This window comes from Sander vitreus, chromosome 3, assembly GCF_031162955.1.
Source record: "Sander vitreus isolate 19-12246 chromosome 3, sanVit1, whole genome shotgun sequence".
Lineage (NCBI taxonomy): Eukaryota > Metazoa > Chordata > Actinopteri > Perciformes > Percidae > Sander > Sander vitreus.
The window spans coordinates 6,065,113-6,086,190 of NC_135857.1; the positions used below are offsets into that span (position 1 = coordinate 6,065,113).

At 39.3% G+C, this 21,078-nt stretch overlaps 1 protein-coding gene across 3 annotated transcripts in view; it reads left to right on the top strand.

Moving 5' to 3' along the window:
- Positions 1–206: 206 nt before the first annotated feature.
- nf1a (neurofibromin 1a) overlaps positions 207–21,078 on the top strand; it is a 223,417-nt gene continuing 202,545 nt past the window's right edge. For all 3 annotated transcript variants that reach the window (XM_078245820.1, XM_078245821.1, XM_078245822.1), the window contains exons 1-2: positions 207–456; positions 20,684–20,827. In XM_078245820.1, coding sequence (XP_078101946.1) covers positions 397–456; positions 20,684–20,827 — 204 coding nt within the window. In that variant the 5' untranslated portion in view covers positions 207–396. The remainder of the gene's footprint in view (positions 457–20,683; positions 20,828–21,078) is intronic.

Below are 21,078 nucleotides of genomic sequence, written 5' to 3' on the forward strand. Positions count from 1 at the left end.
AAGGGGCTACAAATACAGAATGTTTAACAGAAACAGAGGGAATTCTAGTTTCTTTTTTAAAAGAGTAGATTTGACCTTCCAAATTGTCTTTACTTCACCTATGCATTTGTATTTATTATTTCGAAAATAATTTCAACAATCGTTACTTTGAAGTTGTGCCTGGAAGTGGTCTTTTTTATTCCAGCTAGCTTGACCCTGGTCTCCAACGCCTCCTATCAATTTCTCTGAAGAAGACTTCCGGTGGTATGGTGAAGCCTACAGAAAGGGAAAAATACTCGCCCCTTTCGTCCTTTCCCATCGATTCAGGACACATTTTCATTCATAAATAAGCCTGTCAGCTCCGGCCCTATACCTTGGATTTATCACCATAACTTTGCGGTGTCCCCCCGCCCGGCCATGGCGGCTCACAAACCAGTGGAGTGGGTCCAGGCCGTGATTACTAGATTTGATGAGCAGGTAAGATGGGTTGATTCAGTGGATGGGTGTAGCAAGCTTTAGTAGTCTTGAGGCCCCACCACTCCGGCTAACGTTACATTTTCACAGACGAGGTCCTTCTAAAAAACTAATTAAAGATGCGTTTTCCTAACAGGGATAGTTTTTCGACTGAAATTTGTTTTGTATTGCGCGTAATACAAGCTGCAAAACACTGAAGATTAGGTATTTTTTAGCTAGCGCCGTCTCCACGATCAATTAGCAGATGGAACGTTATCGCGCATTTGTCCTGGGATTTGTATGGACCAAGTCGGTCAGTTGCAATATAATGAAAATAAAGCAATATGTCAAGGATATTTGAACGTGCACATAAGCGTCTGTATATAAATTAAACGCATTCCTTTGTGCCAGCTAGCTAGCTAGCTAGCTAGCTAACATTAGCAGGCCTAGCTATCTAGCTAATGTAAACAAATAAGATGTGAATGGGTTAGCACGCTGTATTCTTATGAGCAAATTAAGTTACTGGCATGTGAGGAAACGTCAATAGTAAGAGTGAATGCGGCTCTCCCTGCTAGCGTATTTCATAACAACCACTGTCAGGTAGTCTGCTTGATATGGCAGGTGAAACAACCATATTAAAGCTTTATTTTTCCACAAGAACTCTAGCTATATTGCTACAATTAACATTACTTTAATTTGCTCATATCGAAACTGTTCACATCTGCATCACATTTACTAGCTAGATATATCCACAAGGTTTGTAGAACTTGCATCATCTGTTGTAAAATTAAACCTATACCCGTAAACTGAAACGCTTATTTTGATAGTCAAGCCATAAATTAGTTTAGAAATTACAGTCAGAATCTTTAACTCTGCCAGTCATCCCATTCAGATTGCGTTACCAAAATTAATTGGTGTGTTGTTTAAAGGGAGATCTGACCACCAGTTTCTGCTGAGGGAAAAACTTGTTTGCCATTTAAAAGTAATTTGGCTTTGTTTAGTCTTCAGAGGTGTTTGCATCTGGTGTTAGTTGCCAAAGATCATGGATTGTAGCTGGGGTTTAGCAGCTCAGCTTGGATTACTACCATTGGTTTAAGGCGTTATATCCCCTTTTTGATTATTGTTAACCTAAACCCCAAATAAAGCCTCTCAGTCAGTCTATTTTAGTAGTATTTTTTTCTCAATAAATATGCTGTTTTATATTATTGATACTAAAATATTTAACTCTTGTTAATCTGCTGGACAGCTAGTGTGCTTGAGGTATTGAAATAACTACAGTAATAACAGTTATTATTTGAAATGGGATAATCATCACCTACTGGCCATGGTATTTTATTTTTATACATAATACAGCTTTGCAGTGAACAATTAACCTATTAGGCCTACTCGATTCCAAAATTCCCAAAACCGGAAAATCAATAAGGTCAGAGCTTATCGATACTGCTATCGAGACTAGTGGATCATAGAACGCTACGTCTAAAAATCTGGTGCTAATATGGCACTGATGCCTAAACGACCGGTAGGCCTGCCTACTACCGAACGGAATAGATTTCGTTGCCACTTAGCTGCCCTCTGATGCTCCGAAACGGACGTTAGAGGCAACAGAAACATTGCTGCATGGGATGCTAGTTAACCCTAACAGTACACCTGGCAGCAGGTAATGTTGATCTTAGCTAACGCTAGCAAGTAACTGGATTAAACACGGTTAAAATGCTGCCAGCTAAACGGTGTAAAAGTGTGACTATATTTCACTGTAGAGGAGTCATACACCGCGACGTACAACAGTCTGCCGCTAAAGCTATGAGCTAAAAGACACAAACTAGCACTTGTCACTGCTGTTGTCTCAAAAACAACACAGACGTGACTAAAGGTTGCGTCTACTTAAAACTGTTAAAACCTCGTGATGCATTCATAGTTATTGTAAAACACCATTTTCTCATCTGTTTTTGTCGTTTTAACAGCAATCTACTGGTGAAAGGAGTTATTATTAATAAAATGTATTACATTTTTAATAAATTATTTAAATTTCCCCCCTTTTTTCTGCTGATCCGAAAATGTAACTGATCTGTGACTCAAAACTGTGATCAAGTTTTGTGATCTGTTGCACCCCTAGTTCTGTTAAGATTAAAGAAAAATTTTGGCCACTTTTTACGTGAATCTTGATCACTATAAATACTGTCGATAAGTACTGTCGATAGGAAAGGAAAAAAAAAAAAGACCAGAATCGATGTTACCAAACTGGAGTTGCTGCAGCTACGTCCAGAGCTCCCAGTTAGCTAAAACAGCAGTTGTGTGGGCATGTTCTGAAGTTTGCCTTTGTGCCTCTTAACAGGCACAAAATGCAATTAAAATGTCTGTGTAACATGAACAGGGCCCTTACGTGACAAAAAGATGCGTTTTCAACTCAGACATTGTTTAAATTCACCTACCCCGTCATGCCCCCAGGGGATGACGATTAACGTTACTGTGGACTAACCGCAGCTAACGTTAACGATCAAGTTTTCCTGTTGCGGAGCTTCACCTCCAATATGACAAATAAACTACAGTTATTACTAGGGTTGGGTACCGAAACCCGGTTCCACTATGGAACCGGTTCCTACGCAACCGGTAGTACTCGGACTGGATTAGAACGCAAATTTCGGTTCCTCGTTTTGGTTCCACTTAATGTGTCGACTGAAATATTTTCCCTCTGAATTACAGGTGAAAACCACTACATTTTATGTATACACGGTTATATATTAGTGGCACTACCTGTACATTGCGCTGCTCCTTTCTAATAACTTGCGTTGAGTTTAGGGCTGAAACGATTCCTCGAATAACTTGAATAATTCGATTGCAAAAAATCCTTGAAGCAAAATTCTTTGCCTCGAAGCTTCGTTAAATCAATGTAATTAAGGTTGTATGGCTCACTGTGTTTCCGCACGGAGGATAATTACTAGCGCACACAACAGGTTGACGCTTCTGTGGACACAAGACCGTTTATATACTGTCTATGCATGAGACTGACGGCCCAGATTACAAATGAACGAAGATGAAAATAGCGAGGGTCTAAGAGAAGAGACAGGCGAGAGAAAACAACAGAAAGTTTGGGATCATTTTAAGCTGCAAACATGCTACTACATCATCTTTGTAGAAAACATCCAGTCTACTCATCCATTCCACGGAGCGAACCCGACACAAGGTAGCTAACTAATGTCTGCTGCTCTCGTCCACTAGCCTACAGCATGCTACTCTGCAAATAGCGATGTTTTACCAACAAGGTAAAACGAGAGCTGTCGGTTTGTAGTCTAACTGTTTATTAGTTTACTACTAATCTTTGGAAACTTAGCTGCTGCCAGAGACAAACCGGCTCCTCCCCCCAGCATGGCCACTTAATATGCAAGTGAATGACGTCATCATGCTGGTGATGTCTGCATTCTTTATTCTTTCTCCTCACTCAGTATTAGCCTTCTTCAAATGTGTCCCCCAGAACAGTGTAGTTGAATAGCCCTGCTGTAAGCTTTGTACAGTCGCATTTACCTGGGCTTAGTGAACCACTTTTGCATATCCAGTGCAAAGAGCCACAGGCAAGAAGGGGGTGAAAAATATTAACATTTTGGCCACCAAAAATGTACTTGGAATTTGGCAATAAAAAATATATATACAAAAGACAGGTTTCCTTTTTTTTTAGTAGACGGCATTAATAAATATTTACTATTGCTGTTTACTAAGTATTTCTTATCCGAGTAATCGATGGAATAATCAGTAGAATACTCGATTACTAAAATAATCGATAGCTGCAGCCCTAGTTGAGTTTCTGTGTTTGATTGTTCTGGTTACTAGGCTAGCTTGTTAGCTTTAATTCAGGCGCTAAAGGAGCTGCAGCGCCCCCTGACCTGACTGCACGGTGACTTATTTGCGCCCTCTTTACTGTGACTGAAACCACTGAACTTGCTTGTTGCCTTTTAGAAGTTGCAGAACAGGCGTTAGAGTAGGCTTATAGTAAAAAATAAGTGTAATTAAACGACCTACTGGAAGCTACATTTATTAGCAAAGTAGTGAATGTATAGTGCTAAAACGTTGTATAGAAACACAAACGGCTACCTGCCTACTTACAGCTAGCTAAATGTACAACGTTAGCACCCCGCCTTAATTTTGATTGCATTTTACCTCTAAACCCACAAAAAAGAAGTGTAGGAAAGGTAGTAGCTACACTTCTTCGTGTTTTGATATCTTGAGAGCTGTCAGTGCAGACAGCTTACTACACATAAGTGATTGTGGAATCAGTATGTCTTGTTTATGAATCTTATTATACAGGCCTCTTCGACACCATCTGAGAGAGTTTTCTCCTGTGCAGGACATGCCATACGTCAGGAGAGGTGTCGTATCTTGCCAGAGAAGGCAAATATGGTCATTTTTCTGCAAAAGAACTGCTAAAGTTTAAAGCTGGTTTAGTTAGCATACCAACTCAACATTTATTTTGTTGTTACTTGTTAATAGTGTAACTACTACTAGTTATTTATTGTTAAATTATTGTAGTTGTGTGTTAGGTGACTCAGGTTTACTTATTATATATTTAAGTACTTTAAAATGTTAATATATTGTAAAAAAAAAAAAAAAATTCAATTTAAAAATTTCTTTTTTGATATGTTTTTAATTTTTCAAGAATCGTTTTAGGAATCTGAATCATTTTAAAAGTACTGGTTCGGCATCGGAATCGTAAAAATCCAAATGGTACCCAACCCTAGTTATTACATGGACAATTCTCACATTAGGAGGCAGAGAAATAGCTACGTTTGACACGCAGATCAACAGAGAGCCGGAGAGTGAGAGAAGCCACCGCTAACTGCTAAACTAAAGTCGCTAACAGCTAAGTAGCTAGTAGCTAATACCGTGTAAACAACTGGGATTAGCAAGAAAGTCGCTATGAGTGCTTGAGTGAACTAGTTTAACATTAGGGTTAAAATGTAAAGTGGATAATTTTCCGCTGTAATGAGGAATATGACAAAAAGTAACTGCATTGAGCTACCAAAGCAAGACGAAAACAACACCGAAGCACGTCAGCCAAGCAGGAGGCAGGACAGCCGAGTCAGTGTAGCCAGTTTCATTGACTAAAGTGGATGCCGCTCTGCGTATCCATATCATGTTCTGTCCAATTACGTATTGTAGCCTGTCAGACTGGCGTTTAGATCCCCTCGCAATCTCACGTAACCACGACTGGATGATTTAAAAATATTAAAGATCGCCCAAGCCTAAATGTCACATTTATTTCCCTCTCCATTTATTTCCACTTGTTATTCAAATGAAGGGGCGTGGCCATCTCACAGCCTCTGACTAAAAGTAACTAGCTAGCAGTGGTGGAAGAAGAATTCAGATCCTTTTCTTAAGTAAAAGTCCTATTACCACACTGTAAAAATACTCTTGGTACAAGTAAAAGTACCTGGCTGCAGTCGAATAGTCAATTTTGCTTAGGAAGGTTCCTAACGGAGTGAAATGGTCCGGAAGTAGTTAAGTTGCTGCCATGATAAGAGCCGTTTGAATTGTCTAAGTGATAAGGAAAGGTGCTTCAATGCTTCCTTTGTTATCTCCTTTAGCATAGGATACACTGGATGATCCTTTAAGAAAGGAAAGGAGATAATGCCGTCCCACAAGTCCTTGTGTCAGCTAAATGTAAAGCGACGCATCATAATTTCGCAGTTTATATTTAGAATATAAAGGTGCCGGCAGCCGTAATTCTGTACGCACCGTGCACATTTTTTATTTCCTGTGAGACATTGCAACACATCTAATAATAATGATAATGTAGCATACTTTATGGCACTGTTTGAGTGGTTTAACCGGTTAATGCGAGAACTTTACTCTCGTCCCCAACGCGTAAAATTACAGTGAGCATGTGTTTACAGAACAGTGAATGAATGGATTGCTGAATCTAAAGTTATACAGTACTGAATATTGGTTTATTTTTAGCCCAGAGCAGCGTCTGAAGCAAGTTCGCCCCTCATGGCTTATTTCAGTAGCTATATGTTTTGTTAAAAGTCACTACAGATATGACCACATTATTTTGACCATGTGTGAAAGTAGGAATATTATGTGAGAATGCGCAGATCAGTTCTGACAGCATTCAAATCAATTACGCTTAAATCATCCACCCAAACCCACCCAAATTAATTACTTTCACTCCCTCTCTACAGTCTCAGTCAGTAGGCTATTGCTTTTTAAATTATGTATTGCAGCGATGTATCAGTGTTTTCTTTTAAAGATACACTTTAATGATGAGAGAGGCTGCTTTCAGTAACTAAACGTTTCCATTTGCACAGTAATGTCCCTGCAGCTAATAGGCCTATCAAGGGATATTTAAACAGCAAAACTAAAAACTGTAGTGATAAACTTGACAGAGAAAACATTAATACTTAACTTTTAGCTTCTGAAATAATCGAAGAAGTTACACTTCTTTTGAAGTTTGAGCAAACAATAATGATAATAAACTTTATCCGCAAAACACCTATACAAGAAACAGCCTACAGCTCAGTGCTTTATAGTAACAAAATTACATGCAGTGGGTGCTTCACATGAACAGACATACAGTAATTAATAATTCCCCCAAGAGCAAGCATTTAGTGCGACAGTGGTGAGGAAAAACTCCCTTTTAGGCAGAAACCCATTATAATAAAATGAAGGGTTAAAAATGATTAGCTCTGATTAGCGGTTAGCTCTAGTTAGCTAGCTCAGTTATAAAGATATGGAGTGGAGGAGACAGCCGCAGAGAGGGGTAACAACCAGACTCTGATAAATGACGTTCGGGGAGCTTTCACAGCAGCGTGGCTGCGTTGTTTCAACGGTTTAATTAGTACAGTTAATCCCACGGCAAGACCAGCAGCTGCAGGCTACTACTAACGTAACGATAGCTTCTCTGAGCAAGTGCAACGTTGACGCTGTCATGCACGCAGCATGCAACTTCATGAGGGGAGGGAGGGGCTAGAGGCAGCTCCTCTATGTGCGCTGTAAAAAAAAAATACACCGTTGTGTATATACTATATTTTTACTTATTTAACTGTCTAGTAAAGTTCAAAGACAGTGTTTAAAAAGTGCAATCCACATGTTTACATATGTTTATTACAGTAAATAATAATTCAATAATCTAAATACTACTAAATAAAATAAATAAATACTAAGTGTGGTAAAGCCACATATATGTTTTTATATTTCTGCAATCTGCACTTTAGTTTGTGTGATTTGTTTCTGACTTTCATATGAATGTTTACACCAGGCTTGGTCAGTGCTCAATATACTACTGTGACTGAAGTAGTTAAATAAAAGATGTCATTCATATAAATTCATGCATCACCTAATTTCATCATCACATACAGGCCTGGCCTCCAGGAAAGAACAGTTTGTTTAATCTAATCTTGTGGTGTTCATACTATACAATGATTTATTGCTTGTCTTTGTTGAATAATACAGAAGACAAAGAGCTTAAAAAATAGTTGCATATTAAATCGCAATCGCAATATTTGTGAAAAAAATCGCAATTAGATTATTTTCAAAAATCGTTCAGCCCTAGTAGGCGGTGTCTGACGGTGCCGGTTGGGGGTGTGATGAACACTGGCAATTATAATCACAGTAAAAATAATGGAACTATGACTAGAAATAGTAGTTGTAGTAGATTACCATCAGGGTTAAGGAAAAGTGGTTAGTAAAGGACATAGGAGGTAATTTATTTGACTTTTCGACCGCAGCCCTGCATTGGAAATGTTACTTAAGTAAAAGTATGTATCATCACGAAAATGTACTTAAAGTATTAAAAGTAAAAGTACTCAATGCAGAAAAATCCTCATATTTTAGAAACGGGAAAACCCTCAAAACTGTTTTGTCAATTAACTAAGCGTTTAATCGGCTAATCATTTCAGCTGGACTTGTTGGCCGTTATATTGTTGGGTAGTTTAATTTATAATAAAACAATGTTTTAAAAAACTGCATCTGTTTTGTGTGCAAAAATCATAATTTGTAAAGTAACTAGTAACTAAAGCTGTCAGATTAATGTAGTGGAGTAAAACGTACAATGTTTCCCTCTGAAATGTAGTGGAGTAGAAGTAGAAAGTGGCATGAAAAGACTCAAGTAAAGTACAAGTAACTCAAATTTGTACCTAAGTACAGTACTTGAGTAAATGTACTTAATTACATTACATTACTGCTAGCTAGTAGCCTCAATACCGTTACACTTTTGTATTCATATCACAAGAACACAAAAGATTGATTTGTCGTTTGGTCGGGTTGGGGACCTTGTTGTTTGAGTACAACCAAACACTGAACATAACATCTTTAGGCGGCCAAAATGTTACTATTAACTTTCATGAACTGAAAACACACTGACATTCTCTAATCTTCTCTCTCTCTCTCTCTCTCTCTCTCTCTCTCTCTCTCTCTCTCTCTTTTTTCTTCCTCTAAAACACCTCAGTATTTTAGTGCTTTGATAGTGTCTGTATCACAAGGAAGCTAATAATAATGGACTAATATAAACTTAGCACAAAAAGTAAGGAAATTTGTGTGCTTTTTGGCAATACATTTTACACCGTTGGAAAGCCTCTTTAGTTCCCTTTCAAATGGTGCCCCATTTGTAAGGAACATGCATTTGTGGGATGAGCAGCAGCGCTGAGTATGGGTTGTGCTCATGAAAATTTTGCCAAATCTTCTCTGCCAATGCCAAACAGCTTATTCTGCCATTGACTCGTTTGGTGTTTGGTGGATTGGATGATTGAAGTTTGAAGAAACAAGACATATTGGCAATTGAACAATTTATTCATTTCACAAACAGGAGCCTCAGTAGTGTGTGGAAGAACCATACACAGCCACAACAGCCTGGCACCTCCTCATGCTGGTCACCAGCCTGGTCACGCACTGCTGTGGGATGGCATCCCATTCTTCAACAACATTTTTTTTTTTAAACGCTATTTAAAACACGTTCTTCTGCATTTCCTTTCCCTGCTTTCCTCTGTCTCTGTCACTTGTGTCTCGCTTACACACACACACACACACACACACACACACCCACACACAGCTCCTCCCACTGTGCGGTGTTTGGTGTTTTTAGCCCCCAACGTCGCCTTTCAGGCAGCGCGGCAATGGTTATGTCAAAGAAGTTATGTTAGTGTTAAGGTGAGGGTTAACTGCCTGTAGGGCGACGTTGGAGGCTTAAAACACCATCGAGCCCACCGTGCACACAGCGTCTGTCTCCGTAAAGGAGAGAAGACGGCTGGCGAAATTCACAAGTTCACTAAAGGTTGGTATCTATCTCGTGAACACCTTTACACAATCACACATTCACAATCACCGACCCGACTCTTAGCAAACAAGTGATTGCACCTGCTTTAGAAAATTAACTAGTCGCAAGTTTGCGGTAAAATGCAGTTGGGTTGTCGAGGTCAAAACACTATAGCAGCTGTGAATCAAATAAACGTATTATAAATAATGTTATGTCATTTTTTACTCTTACACTGAATGTTTGCTGCTTCAATCCAGATGAGTATTGAAAAGTATTTTCCGCGACTGAAAAAGGCACGTGTTGTGGATGAGGACCATCCTGAACCGGAGGTATCAGTCGGAAACGGAGCTGAACAGTCCGACCAGTGTAATTAGTTATGTTATTAATTTGTTTACAATATTTTCAGGCTTCAACCAGTGAAAGACAGAGTCAGGGGGAGAGAGAGAGAGATTCGTTAGGCATTGAAGTAGGAGAGGAGGACAGCATCCAACAGCCTGTCCTCCTTAATTTTTGATACTTCATTGTTACGAAAATAAGTACACCCCAATACCAATTGTATTCAGAATATAAAATATTTTTATAGCACTTTTTAATGTATGATTGTGTAAAGGTGTTCACGAGATACCAACCTTTCGTGAACTTGTGAATTTTGCCAGCCGTCTTCTCCATAGACAGTGTTTTCATGGAGACAGACGCTGAGTGCATGATCGAGGGGCTGTGTGTGTGTGTGTGTGTGTGTGTGTGTGTGTGTGTGTGTGTGTGAAGGAGGAGAGCAGGGAAAGGAAATGCAGCTGAACGAATGCTGCATGTTCTAAATAGCATTTAAAAAAAGAAAAAAGGTGTTGATTGCCACAATATAGTCTTTGTGGGAAACACTGTAATGAAATGTGTCTCTTTCTCTATATAATGCGCTAATTTTTTTTCTTTCTTTGCTTCGCAACAAAGAATCTATTTTTGTTTAATTTAAGTCTTTTGCCTCTAACAGTACAATGTTGTGAACTGCCTTTGGTAAGATTACAATAAATTTATGTTGACTGAGACATAACTCGGACAGTAACAGACTAATGAAACCCAAAACCAACAACTACAATATATAAGTATCATAAACTTACAATTAACATATAAATATTTCAAAAATGAATAGTTTCCTTTTCAGGTGAATTCCATGCGATGTAAGCCAGACCAGTTCAGCTAAAATAGCGCGTGGATAAAATAATAGAAGCACCTGTCAGTATAACACCATTTAACAGCACCAGTAACTGGGCTACGAACTCTGGTCATATGATCAATGGTCATAAAGTTGAATCCACACCTCTCTAAAACAGTTTCAACAAAAACTGATTATAACCTTCATTAAGGTAGGATTTATTGCAGGACTGTTGTATTAGACTGCATTAGTTTTAGCTAGGTGTACCTCATAAACTTGATACTGAGTGTATGTATGACCTTTGGAGGAATGGCTAGGCCTAGCTGTGTGAAACAAAGAACTCACTGACCGCGCTGTGCTGCACTGGACTGCAAACAGAGGCATGGCCTGTTTTACATTGTATACTATAGGCATGTGATGGTGGGACCGTCTGACTTCATGATGGAACCATGGGTCTGTATTGAGTTCCTGTCCCATGACTTTCAATTAGGAATCCAGTTTTTAGGCCTAATACTACTGATGATTGTTGGACAAAACTTTGGTTGAATATGACTAAAATATTCAGATTTATTTATCAGAATTATTTAGGATATCACGAAGCAATAACGTTTGCATTTAATAAAACTTTACTATTTTGTCATCACAAAAATAATAACTAATTTGTTTTATTTTTTACAAAAATTGTAATAGTCTGTGTAGTGTGTAGTATAGTAATATAATAGTGACCGGTGGAAGTAATTCCCTCTGCACAATTTGAATTGTGTTAAAATTGGCAGTGATTTTCGTATCTTTTCTTCTACAATCTTAAACAATGAACAATTATGTTTTTTTCATTTAAAAAAATGACTAGACTATAGTGTATGCGATAGAGGAAAAAACTACATGTCTCGGCACAGAAGCATACCATAGATTTACAAACTACAAATGGCGACAAGCAAGCGGGAAAGTCAAAGCCCAAGCCATGGCGAAACAGGGAAATATTGCGAATTACTTGAAAACCAAGCATGAACATTATCACAGGACTTCCTTGTGTTGTTTTATTGCCCTTGTCACTTTGTAACTCTTGTTCAACTTTGTGCAAAAAAAACAAAGGCATTTTTGATTAAAACCAAGCAGCGGCCGGTCTAACGTGAATTAAGCCAAGAAATTACTAGCGAGGATGAGTTGGCACCAGCTACAGCCCTTCTCATTATCGCAAACGCACATATGCCATATATGACAGCTCTCCATGGTTACGGAGGCTTGATTTTCTTTACAACCTGCAAGGTTCTTATTGGGATTACAGTGAAATCTATCCAGAGTGGGTCAAACTGGCAGACACTTGTTAACAATTATTTTGATTCAAGTCAGCACTTTATAATTTTACTGTTGCTCTTGGGGGGAATTGTTGTACATTCTGCAGTTAAAGACACAAACTAGCACTTGGTCACTGCTGTTGTCGACACAGACTGGACTAAATGGTGCGTTTACTTGAATGTAGTAACTTATTACATTTTTTAATTATTTAAATTCCTCCCTTTTTTGTGCTGATCCGAAAATTGATCCGAGTCGTGACTCAAAACCGTGATCCGAACCATGAGTTTTATGATCCGTTGCACTTGCACCCCTACAGCTGAACATGGTGGCACTGGTGGGATCTGAAAATAATAAGCGTATTTAGTATTAGTATTAGGGCTGGGCAATATATCTATTATATCGATATTGTGATATGAGACTAGATATCGTCTTAGATTTTGGATATCGTAATATCGTGATATAACATAAGTGTTGTCTTTTACTGTGTTGTCTTTTACTGGTTTTAAAGTCTTATACTGTTCTAGCTGTTCCACTATTTGCCTTTTCCCCAGTTAGACATAATGCCCACATTACTGATGATTATTTATCTAAAGTGTGAAGATATTTTGTTAGAGCACCAATTGTCAACCCTAGAATATTGCCCCAATATCAATATCGAGGTATTTGGTCAAGAATAACGTGATATCTGATTTTCTCGCCCAGCCCTAATTAGTATGATTTATTAGTCATAGTTCTACTATCATTACTGTAATCCATTCATTCAAGACCTACTCTATCTATAAAGTGTCCCGAGATAACACTATAAATAAAATTTTATTTAATTGGTATAGCACCTTCTACAGAACAGAAGTGCTTTACAAAAGTAAAATTGTCAAAAAATAAGAACATAAAACAGTAACAAGAAACCAGCAATAAAAAACAAAACTTTGAAACACACAAAATTACAAACACGAGACAAAGGCCAGTTTAAATAAGTGAATCTTCAGCTGCTTTTTAAAGGTGTCAACAGTTCCACAGTTTTGGAGCCACCACTTCAGAAGTTTAGTTTTTTTTATTTATAGCTAAATAAGTTTATATCAACAGACAATAAAAGGAGAACAATAAACGGAGAAACCGAGCCGAAAACTCTGCCAAGGAGGTAATACTAGTTTACATGATTTATTTAATTGTTTGTTTATTTGGGTACAGAGAACAAACATAGGCTACATCATACAAAATTAAAAAAACTTTCCTTTAAAAACATTACATCATACAAAACGACTACTGACGCTCAGCCAAAACAGTGTAGCTGAGTTGCAACTGTAATGCAGGCAATACAATAAAAACACAGCTTCATAGTACGAACCAGCGTGAACCAACAACTCCAATATATTCTACATTAACGGCAGCGCATTACAGTCTAACTACTTCTGTTTAACCTTTCACAATAAAAGGCCAACTTAAATTTACTCAGCATTTCGTTAATCGGCAATTCAACAAAATAGCTCAATGTTAGGTGACAGAAATACTCACTCATCTGCCATCGTGGCCCTGCTTGTCTTGGTTGTCTTTACCAGTATTTTTTTAACTTTATTTTTTCCTTCAAATCAATCAATAGAAACAGGTACAAAAACACAAGGGGGATACACACTACTTTGTCACATACAGGTGCCATTTTGTCCATCTTACAGAATATAGCTCCGTTTTTAATTCGTAGACTATAGGTAATTTGTTACATTGATCGAATTTCTTCTACAATGTCCAACCAGTGGCTCAGTCCAGGTGGGTCAGTTTTCAGCCAACTTCTTGTAATGGCCTTCTTAGCCGCAAGAGAAAGGATCTTAAACAGGTATATGTCTCCTTTACCTATTACGTCGTCTGGTATCAGTCCCAGATATATATACCGGTGCTCATTAGGAATATTATATCCAAAAATTTCACCCATGGCTCTCAGAACCCCCTCCCAAAATGACTATTTTTATACATGACGAAAATATGTGAGAGTGGTTGGCATTCAGTTGCCCACATTGTCTCCAATAGTATTGTTGTTGACCTAATTGTTTATTTTTAATTTTTGGTGTATTAAAAAAACGTGTTAAATTTCTCCAACCAAACTCCCTCCATCTTTTAGAGCTTGTTGATTGAGTGGGGAGAACAAGTATTTGATACACTGCCGATTTTGCAGGTTTTTCCACTTACAAAGCATGTAGAAGTCTGTAATTTGTATCATAGGTACACTTCAACTGTGAGAGACGGAATCCAAAACAAAAATCCAGAAAATCACCTTGTATGACTTTTAAATAATTAATTTGCATTTTATTGCATGACATAAGTATTTGATCACCTATCAACCAGTAAGAATTCCGGCTCTCACAGACCTGTTAGTTTTTCTTTGAGAAGCCCTCCTGTTCTCCACTCATTACCTGTATTAACTGCACCTGTTTGAACCGTTACCTGTATAAAAGACACCAGTCCACACGCTCTATCAAACAGACTCCAACCTCTCCATAATGGCCAAGACCAGAGAGCTGTGTAAGGACATCAGGGATAAAATTGTAGACCTGCACAAGGCTGGGATGGGCTACAGGACAATAGGCAAGCAGCTTGGTGAGAAGGCAACAACTGTTGGCGCAATTATTGGAAAATGGAAGAAGTTCAAGATGACGGTCAATCTCCCTCGGTCTGGGGCTCCATGCAAGATCTCACCTCGTGGGGCATCAATGATCATGAGGAAGGTGAGTGATCAGCCCAGAACTACACGGCAGGACCTGGTCAATGACCTGAAGAGAGCTGCGACCACAGTCTCAAAGAAAACCATTAGCAACACACTACACCGTCATGGATTAAAATCCTGCAGCGCACGCAAGGTCCCCCTGCTCCAGCCCGCGCATGTCCAGGCCCGTCTGAAGTTTGCCAATGACCATCTGGATGATCGAGAGGAAGAATGGGAGAAGGTCATGTGGTCTGATGAGACAAAAATAGAGCTTTTTGGTCTAAACTCCACTCGCCGTGTTTGGAGGAAGAAGAAGGATGAGTACAACCCCAAGAACATCATCCCAACCATGAAGCATGGAGGTGAAAACATCATTCTTTGGGGATGCTTTTCTGCAAAGGGGACAGGACGACTGCACCGTATTGAGGGGATGATGGATGGGGCCATGTATCGCAAGATCTTGGCCAACAACCTCCTTCCCTCAGTAAGAGCATTGAAGATGGGTCGTGGCAGGGTCTTCCAGCATGACAACGACCCGAAACACACAGCCAGGGCAACTAAGGAGTGACTCCGTAAGAAGCATCTCAAGGTCCTGGAGTGGCCTAGCCAGTTTCCAGACCTGAACCCAATAGAAAATCTTTGGAGGGAGCTGACAGTCCGTATTGCTCAGCAACAGCCCCGAAACCTGAAGGATCTGGAGAAGGTCTGTATGGAGGAGTGGGCCAAAATCCCTGCTGCAGTGTGTGCAAACCTGGTCAAGAACTACAGGAAACGTATGATCTATGTAATTGCAAACAAAGGTTTCTGTACCAAATATTAAGTTCTGCTTTTCTGATGTATCAAATACTTATGTCATGCAATAAAATGCAAATTAATTACTTAAAAATCATACAATGTGATTTTCTGGATTTTTGTTTTAGATTCGTCACTCACAGTTGAAGAGTACCTATGATAAAAATTACAGACTTCTACATGCTTTGTAAGTGGGAAAACCTGCAAAATCGGCAGTGTATCAAATACTTGTTCTCCCCACTGTATGTTGGGTCTTAAATATGCCAATCACTCCCAGACAACTCAATGTTAAATTATTTTTCCCATTTCACTTTTATATACACTGTATTTCTTCAGTTGCTTCAATAAACCTTTGTACAGTGACAGTACAGAGACAATTCTTGAAGGAGTTTGCTTATACGAACCTGTCAGCACCTCAATCACATCATTCTAGGGCTGTCAAACATTACAATTTTTTAATCGCGATTAATCGCTGAATGTCTATAGTTAATCGCGATTAATCGCATATTTTATCATATGATTAAAATTCTATTATTTTGCATTTCAGAACAGTTTTTAAGTACATATTAATGGAAAGCAATTTTTACCAGTGTATCTTGATTGTGAATGAAATGAATAAAGAAAGTTACTTTATGAACTTGATTTTAAGATTTGTAATTATTTATTTACTATAAACAAAAGAAAAATGTGTGAATCTGTCATTGCACAATTCCTCCAAGTACCTAACTAAAAAACTAAAAATCCCTATCCTTACTAGAGTCAATATAGTGTTTAGTAACTCCTAAATAATGTTGATTACTCACTGACATCCAGTGATCGGTTAATGAGACAGTGTTTGCAGCACCTTGCAGTAGTTCCAGTGTGGCTGCTTTCTCCCTGTGGTATGTGTATGGTGAAGCTACTGTCTCCCTCGACGGCAATGAGACAGGTCAACCGTAGTACATCTTTAAGACCCGAGTCCTCTACAATGCTGACAGGTCTGCAGTTAGTTGCCACCCGTTTAGCCCGCTAGCGGGTAGCATCACGTTAACTGTACTACTATGCTTAGCTCCGTAGGTGGAAGCTCAAGCTTGACGTGCTTCGGTGATATTTTAATTCGGCTTTACACAACGTGCATATGGCTTTCGACTTGTCTACGAGTCGTCCGGGAGTTTTGGAAAATAAAAAGCTCCATTCAGAGTTATTGCTGCTGTGTTTCTCCATCATGCCTGCAGCCTGCAAACAACAGCAGGATGTGTTAGGAGGAAGTGGCAGCTTGATGATAAGTAACGGTGCTGCAAAAGGTCAAAATAGTAGCCTGTTAGGCACGACGCAAAGCCGAGTGAAGTGTAAAATAAATTAATAAATGCCGCCATGCGATTAAAAAAAATTAAGCGCGTTGCGTTGGCCCTTAATCGCATCGCGATTAACGCGTTAATGCTGACAGCCCTACATCATTCCCTTCCAATGAGAATGATATGACTCGCAGTATTCTTTATTTTTCCCCTCTTTGGGGATGACAGAAATCGCAGCATCCCTCCAGGATGGTGGGATTGTAGCCTTCTCAAGTGTCCAATTAAATGATTCCAATAGTACCGGGGCAAGGACTTCTTTGAATTTTTTGTACCATTCGTTTGGATAGCCGTTGCTCCCAGGGCTCTTACTAGTCGCCAGTCTACCTATGGCTTTATCCAATTCGTCTTTTGTAATAGGGGCGGTCAGATATCTATTTTGCTCTGAGCCTATTGAGGGGAGGTCCAGTGAAATCAATAATTGTTTTATTTTCTCTTCATCAACCTTCTCAGGCTGTGAATATAGGGTCTCATAGTAGTTTTTTAAATATTCCATGAATTTCTTCTGGATCATATTTTAATGTATTTGATAAAGGGTCCCTAATTTTATGAATTGAATTCGTTATTTGCTGCGTACGAAGACGTTAATATACATGCCTTGGGCCTGATTCATAGAAAGTTTGCTTTATGAATCTCAGTTTATTTTCTATTTCATCGTTAATTAAGTTTTCTATTTGGTTCCTTATATCTTTAATCTGAGTCCCTATTGTGTCCTTATTGTCATTCTTGGGTTGTTGTTGTTTCTCTAGTTTTTCCAGTTCCTTCCCTAATTGATCATACTTTAATCTCCGGATTTTCCTTAGATGAGCTGTTCTTGATATTAGCTTCCCTCTCATAACTGCTTTGACCGTGTCCCAAATAATAGTTGGGTCGATCTGGTCATCCTTATTATCATTTATACATTCACCAATTTCTTTTGTAATTTCTTCCACTGTGGATTGTTTAAAATTCCAATAGTCAGCCTCCATAGCGTATTCCTTGGCTTGCTGTTCAAATGTATATTTAGATAGACAATGCTGTGATCAGACACTGCTGTTCCGATTGTGCACTCATGTACCCTGTGTCTATCTATAGTGTTCATCAGGAAAAAGTCCAACCTAGAGTGTACTTTGTGTGTAGCCGAATAGTGGGTGAATTCCCTATCCCTTGTATGAATACTTCTCCACACATCGAATAGGCCTGCCTCTCTTATCAGAATATTTAGGTTTTTAGATTTTGGGGATCCATGTCTGCTCGTGCTTGTTGTGTCTAATTGGTGGTTCAAAATTGTATTCCAATCTCCTGAACAGGCAAGGATTCCCTCGCTCTCCGATACAATCAGGTTGAATAATCTTTTGAAAAAAGATCTGTCACTCTCCGGAGGATCATAGACATTCACAAATGTGACCAGAACACTGTCCATCCTGCCCTTGATTATTATATATCTACCTTCAACATCTCTTTTTTCTTTAATCAAGTCAAAGTTTAATGAATTAGCTATCATTATTGCAACCCCTCTCTTACTACTATTTTTACATGAACTATAATATGTATTGGAGTAACCAAACTTTTTCAGTTTCTCGTGTTCCTGCTTTGACATGTCTCTTGTAGAAATATTACTTGGGACTTATCTTTCCTCATTTTCGTTAGCACTCTACTCCTCTTGACCGGGTTACTCAAGCCGTTGACATTAAGAGAAGCTATTTTCAAGTTATGTGACATTATCATTCAAACACAGAAAAATGTGAATGACTTTGTGTTGTCCCCCAAATAACACTGTAAAACAATAACAAAGGCAGAACAAAGTCACCTGAACATAGTAACAAACAGACCTCCAAACTGGGAGGAGGTAACTCCTCACCGAGACCCCGTTGGTGGGTCGAGGGTAGATCCTATAACTGAGATAGGGCCCTATGCATGGGGTGGCTAGGCCATTTGAGAGAGTTAGCCCTACCATCCCTAAGTCCAACGTAAGCTATTGAAAATTAAGTTGTCACTCCCAGACATTTATTAACAATATAGCCTATAGAAAGCCTGATATTAGTCCAGTTCTGATCTTGCATTACGGTCTCGTGGTAGCAGTGATCTTACCAGCCTGTGATGATTTCTGATTCTTCATTTTACCTCCCTTGCTCTGGGGATCCACTCTGAGCAGTATGATGAAACTGAAGTTTATAGCGCGCTCTCTGGGTGACGTCGTCCTCTGCCTCGCGATGTCCCGCTACCTTCTTCCACGACCCCAGCAGCTCTCCCAGACCTGTTCTCCAGTCAGTCTCCCCCTCGGCCGGCGTCGCCTCCTCCACTGCGATTCCACGTCTCCTCAGCTCCACTCTCGTCTCCTCCGTGCTATTGTAAAGTCGGACTCCCGTCTCCAAGTGGATGCGCATGTTTACATATGGTGTTTGGAAACAAATTCCTTTCACTTTCAGAGCCTTTTTGATCCTGTTGTATTCCTTGCGTTTCTTCTATATACACTATTCTTCTTCATCTACCACCTTGGCAGTGTAATCATGATCAAAATAAAGAGACTCGTTATTCAGCTGGATTCTTTCCTTGCTGGTTTTTTTCCACGCCTCCTTTAAAACCCATTCTTTTCTTTGAATGCTCTCGGGGGTTTGTCTGGAGCGGGCCTCTTGAGTGCCGGATCTATGTGCGCGTTGTATGCGCAGCTTACTCCGGATGAGCGCCTCGACAAACTCTGGTACCGAGTCTTCTCCCTCTTCTCCTTCTGCCACTCCAAAGATGCGGATGTTATTGCATCTGGAGCGTGACTCTAGATCGTTTAATTTATGTTGGAGGGCTTTTTGCTGTTTCAGGCAGGTGCTCAGGGCCTCGGTCCGATCCGATACTAGTGTGTCATATATTTTATTATGTTTTAAGAACTGTATGCTATCCCTGTATGGATGTGATATGATTTCTATCTTTGTTGTCAGTCTGGCTCAGGTTAAACTCTTTGTGAAACATGAATGCCACAGAACGTTCTTTTATTATCCAGTTTGACAGTCAGTTATAATGGAAAAAGAACATAAATAAACTACTTTAACGTATCGTGTCGTCGTGTTTTTCTGTTTTACAGGCTCTCTTTCGTCGACTTTTTGGCTTCTAAGTGTTCTTGCCCAATCCATCTATCTTCCTTATCGAGCAATACTGAATTTTAAGTTAGTTTGGGTGTAAATTGCGGTTTGTCTGGGAGAGCGGTCTCACCGTGTGTCTGGCTACTCCATGTGCCAACCCTGAAGTCCCGTCTTTTCCAGTTTTATCTTTAGGATCCTGAAGATCTCCAGCACACTTCTGTCCAAGTGAGGATTAAAACTTTTATGCGTAGTAACGCACACACTCTTGGGGTTGGTGTCAGAGACTGCATCCAACAAAAACTGCCCATGCTGACATTCATTGCAGCAGAATGATTCCGTTTCTGTTGGCGTTGGAGGGCACCATCAGTCGGCAGCTCGGATTCTGGAGGGTCCCCACTCTCCACTGCAGCCGCAGCCTCTCGCTGATGCATTTCTTCAGCCGTATACTCTGGCTTGAATAAATAGCCTGTGGCTGAATATCCAATATCCAGATTTTGCAGCTTTCTTGGTCAATATAGCACACATTGAGGAATGAATTCCTTCAGTCAACTTCATTTATCACATGGGATGAAAGCAGCATAATGAAAGTAACAAAGCTGATTTAAGCTTTGAAACAGTATAATATTCCGTAAAGATGAATTGAATTCACTGTAATATACCATGAGCTTAACGGTATGTTCATCCTCTTGCCTTTTTCTTCAGCTTCCCATAAAAGTTGGACACCAGAACACCCACACCAAAGTCAGCACCGAGCACAACAAGGAATGTCTGATTAACATCTCCAAGTACAAGTTCTCTCTCGTCATCAGTGGCCTCACCACCATCCTCAAAAATGTCAACAACATGGTGAGTGGGGTTTTATAGTTTTATTAGCAATGTTAAAAGATTTTTTTGATTGCTGTGTTTGGTAGTGAAGCAATAGGTTCCTAGTTTAGTTGTCGCATATAGACTGCTAGCACACACTTTTAAGACAGTCTCTCCTTGAAGGCATCCATGGTGTTGCACTCTTGTTTAAACACAAACAGACAGACATAGTTGTGTGTGTGTGTGTGTGTATATGTGTATGTATGTATATATATAAAATTAGGGCTGTCAAT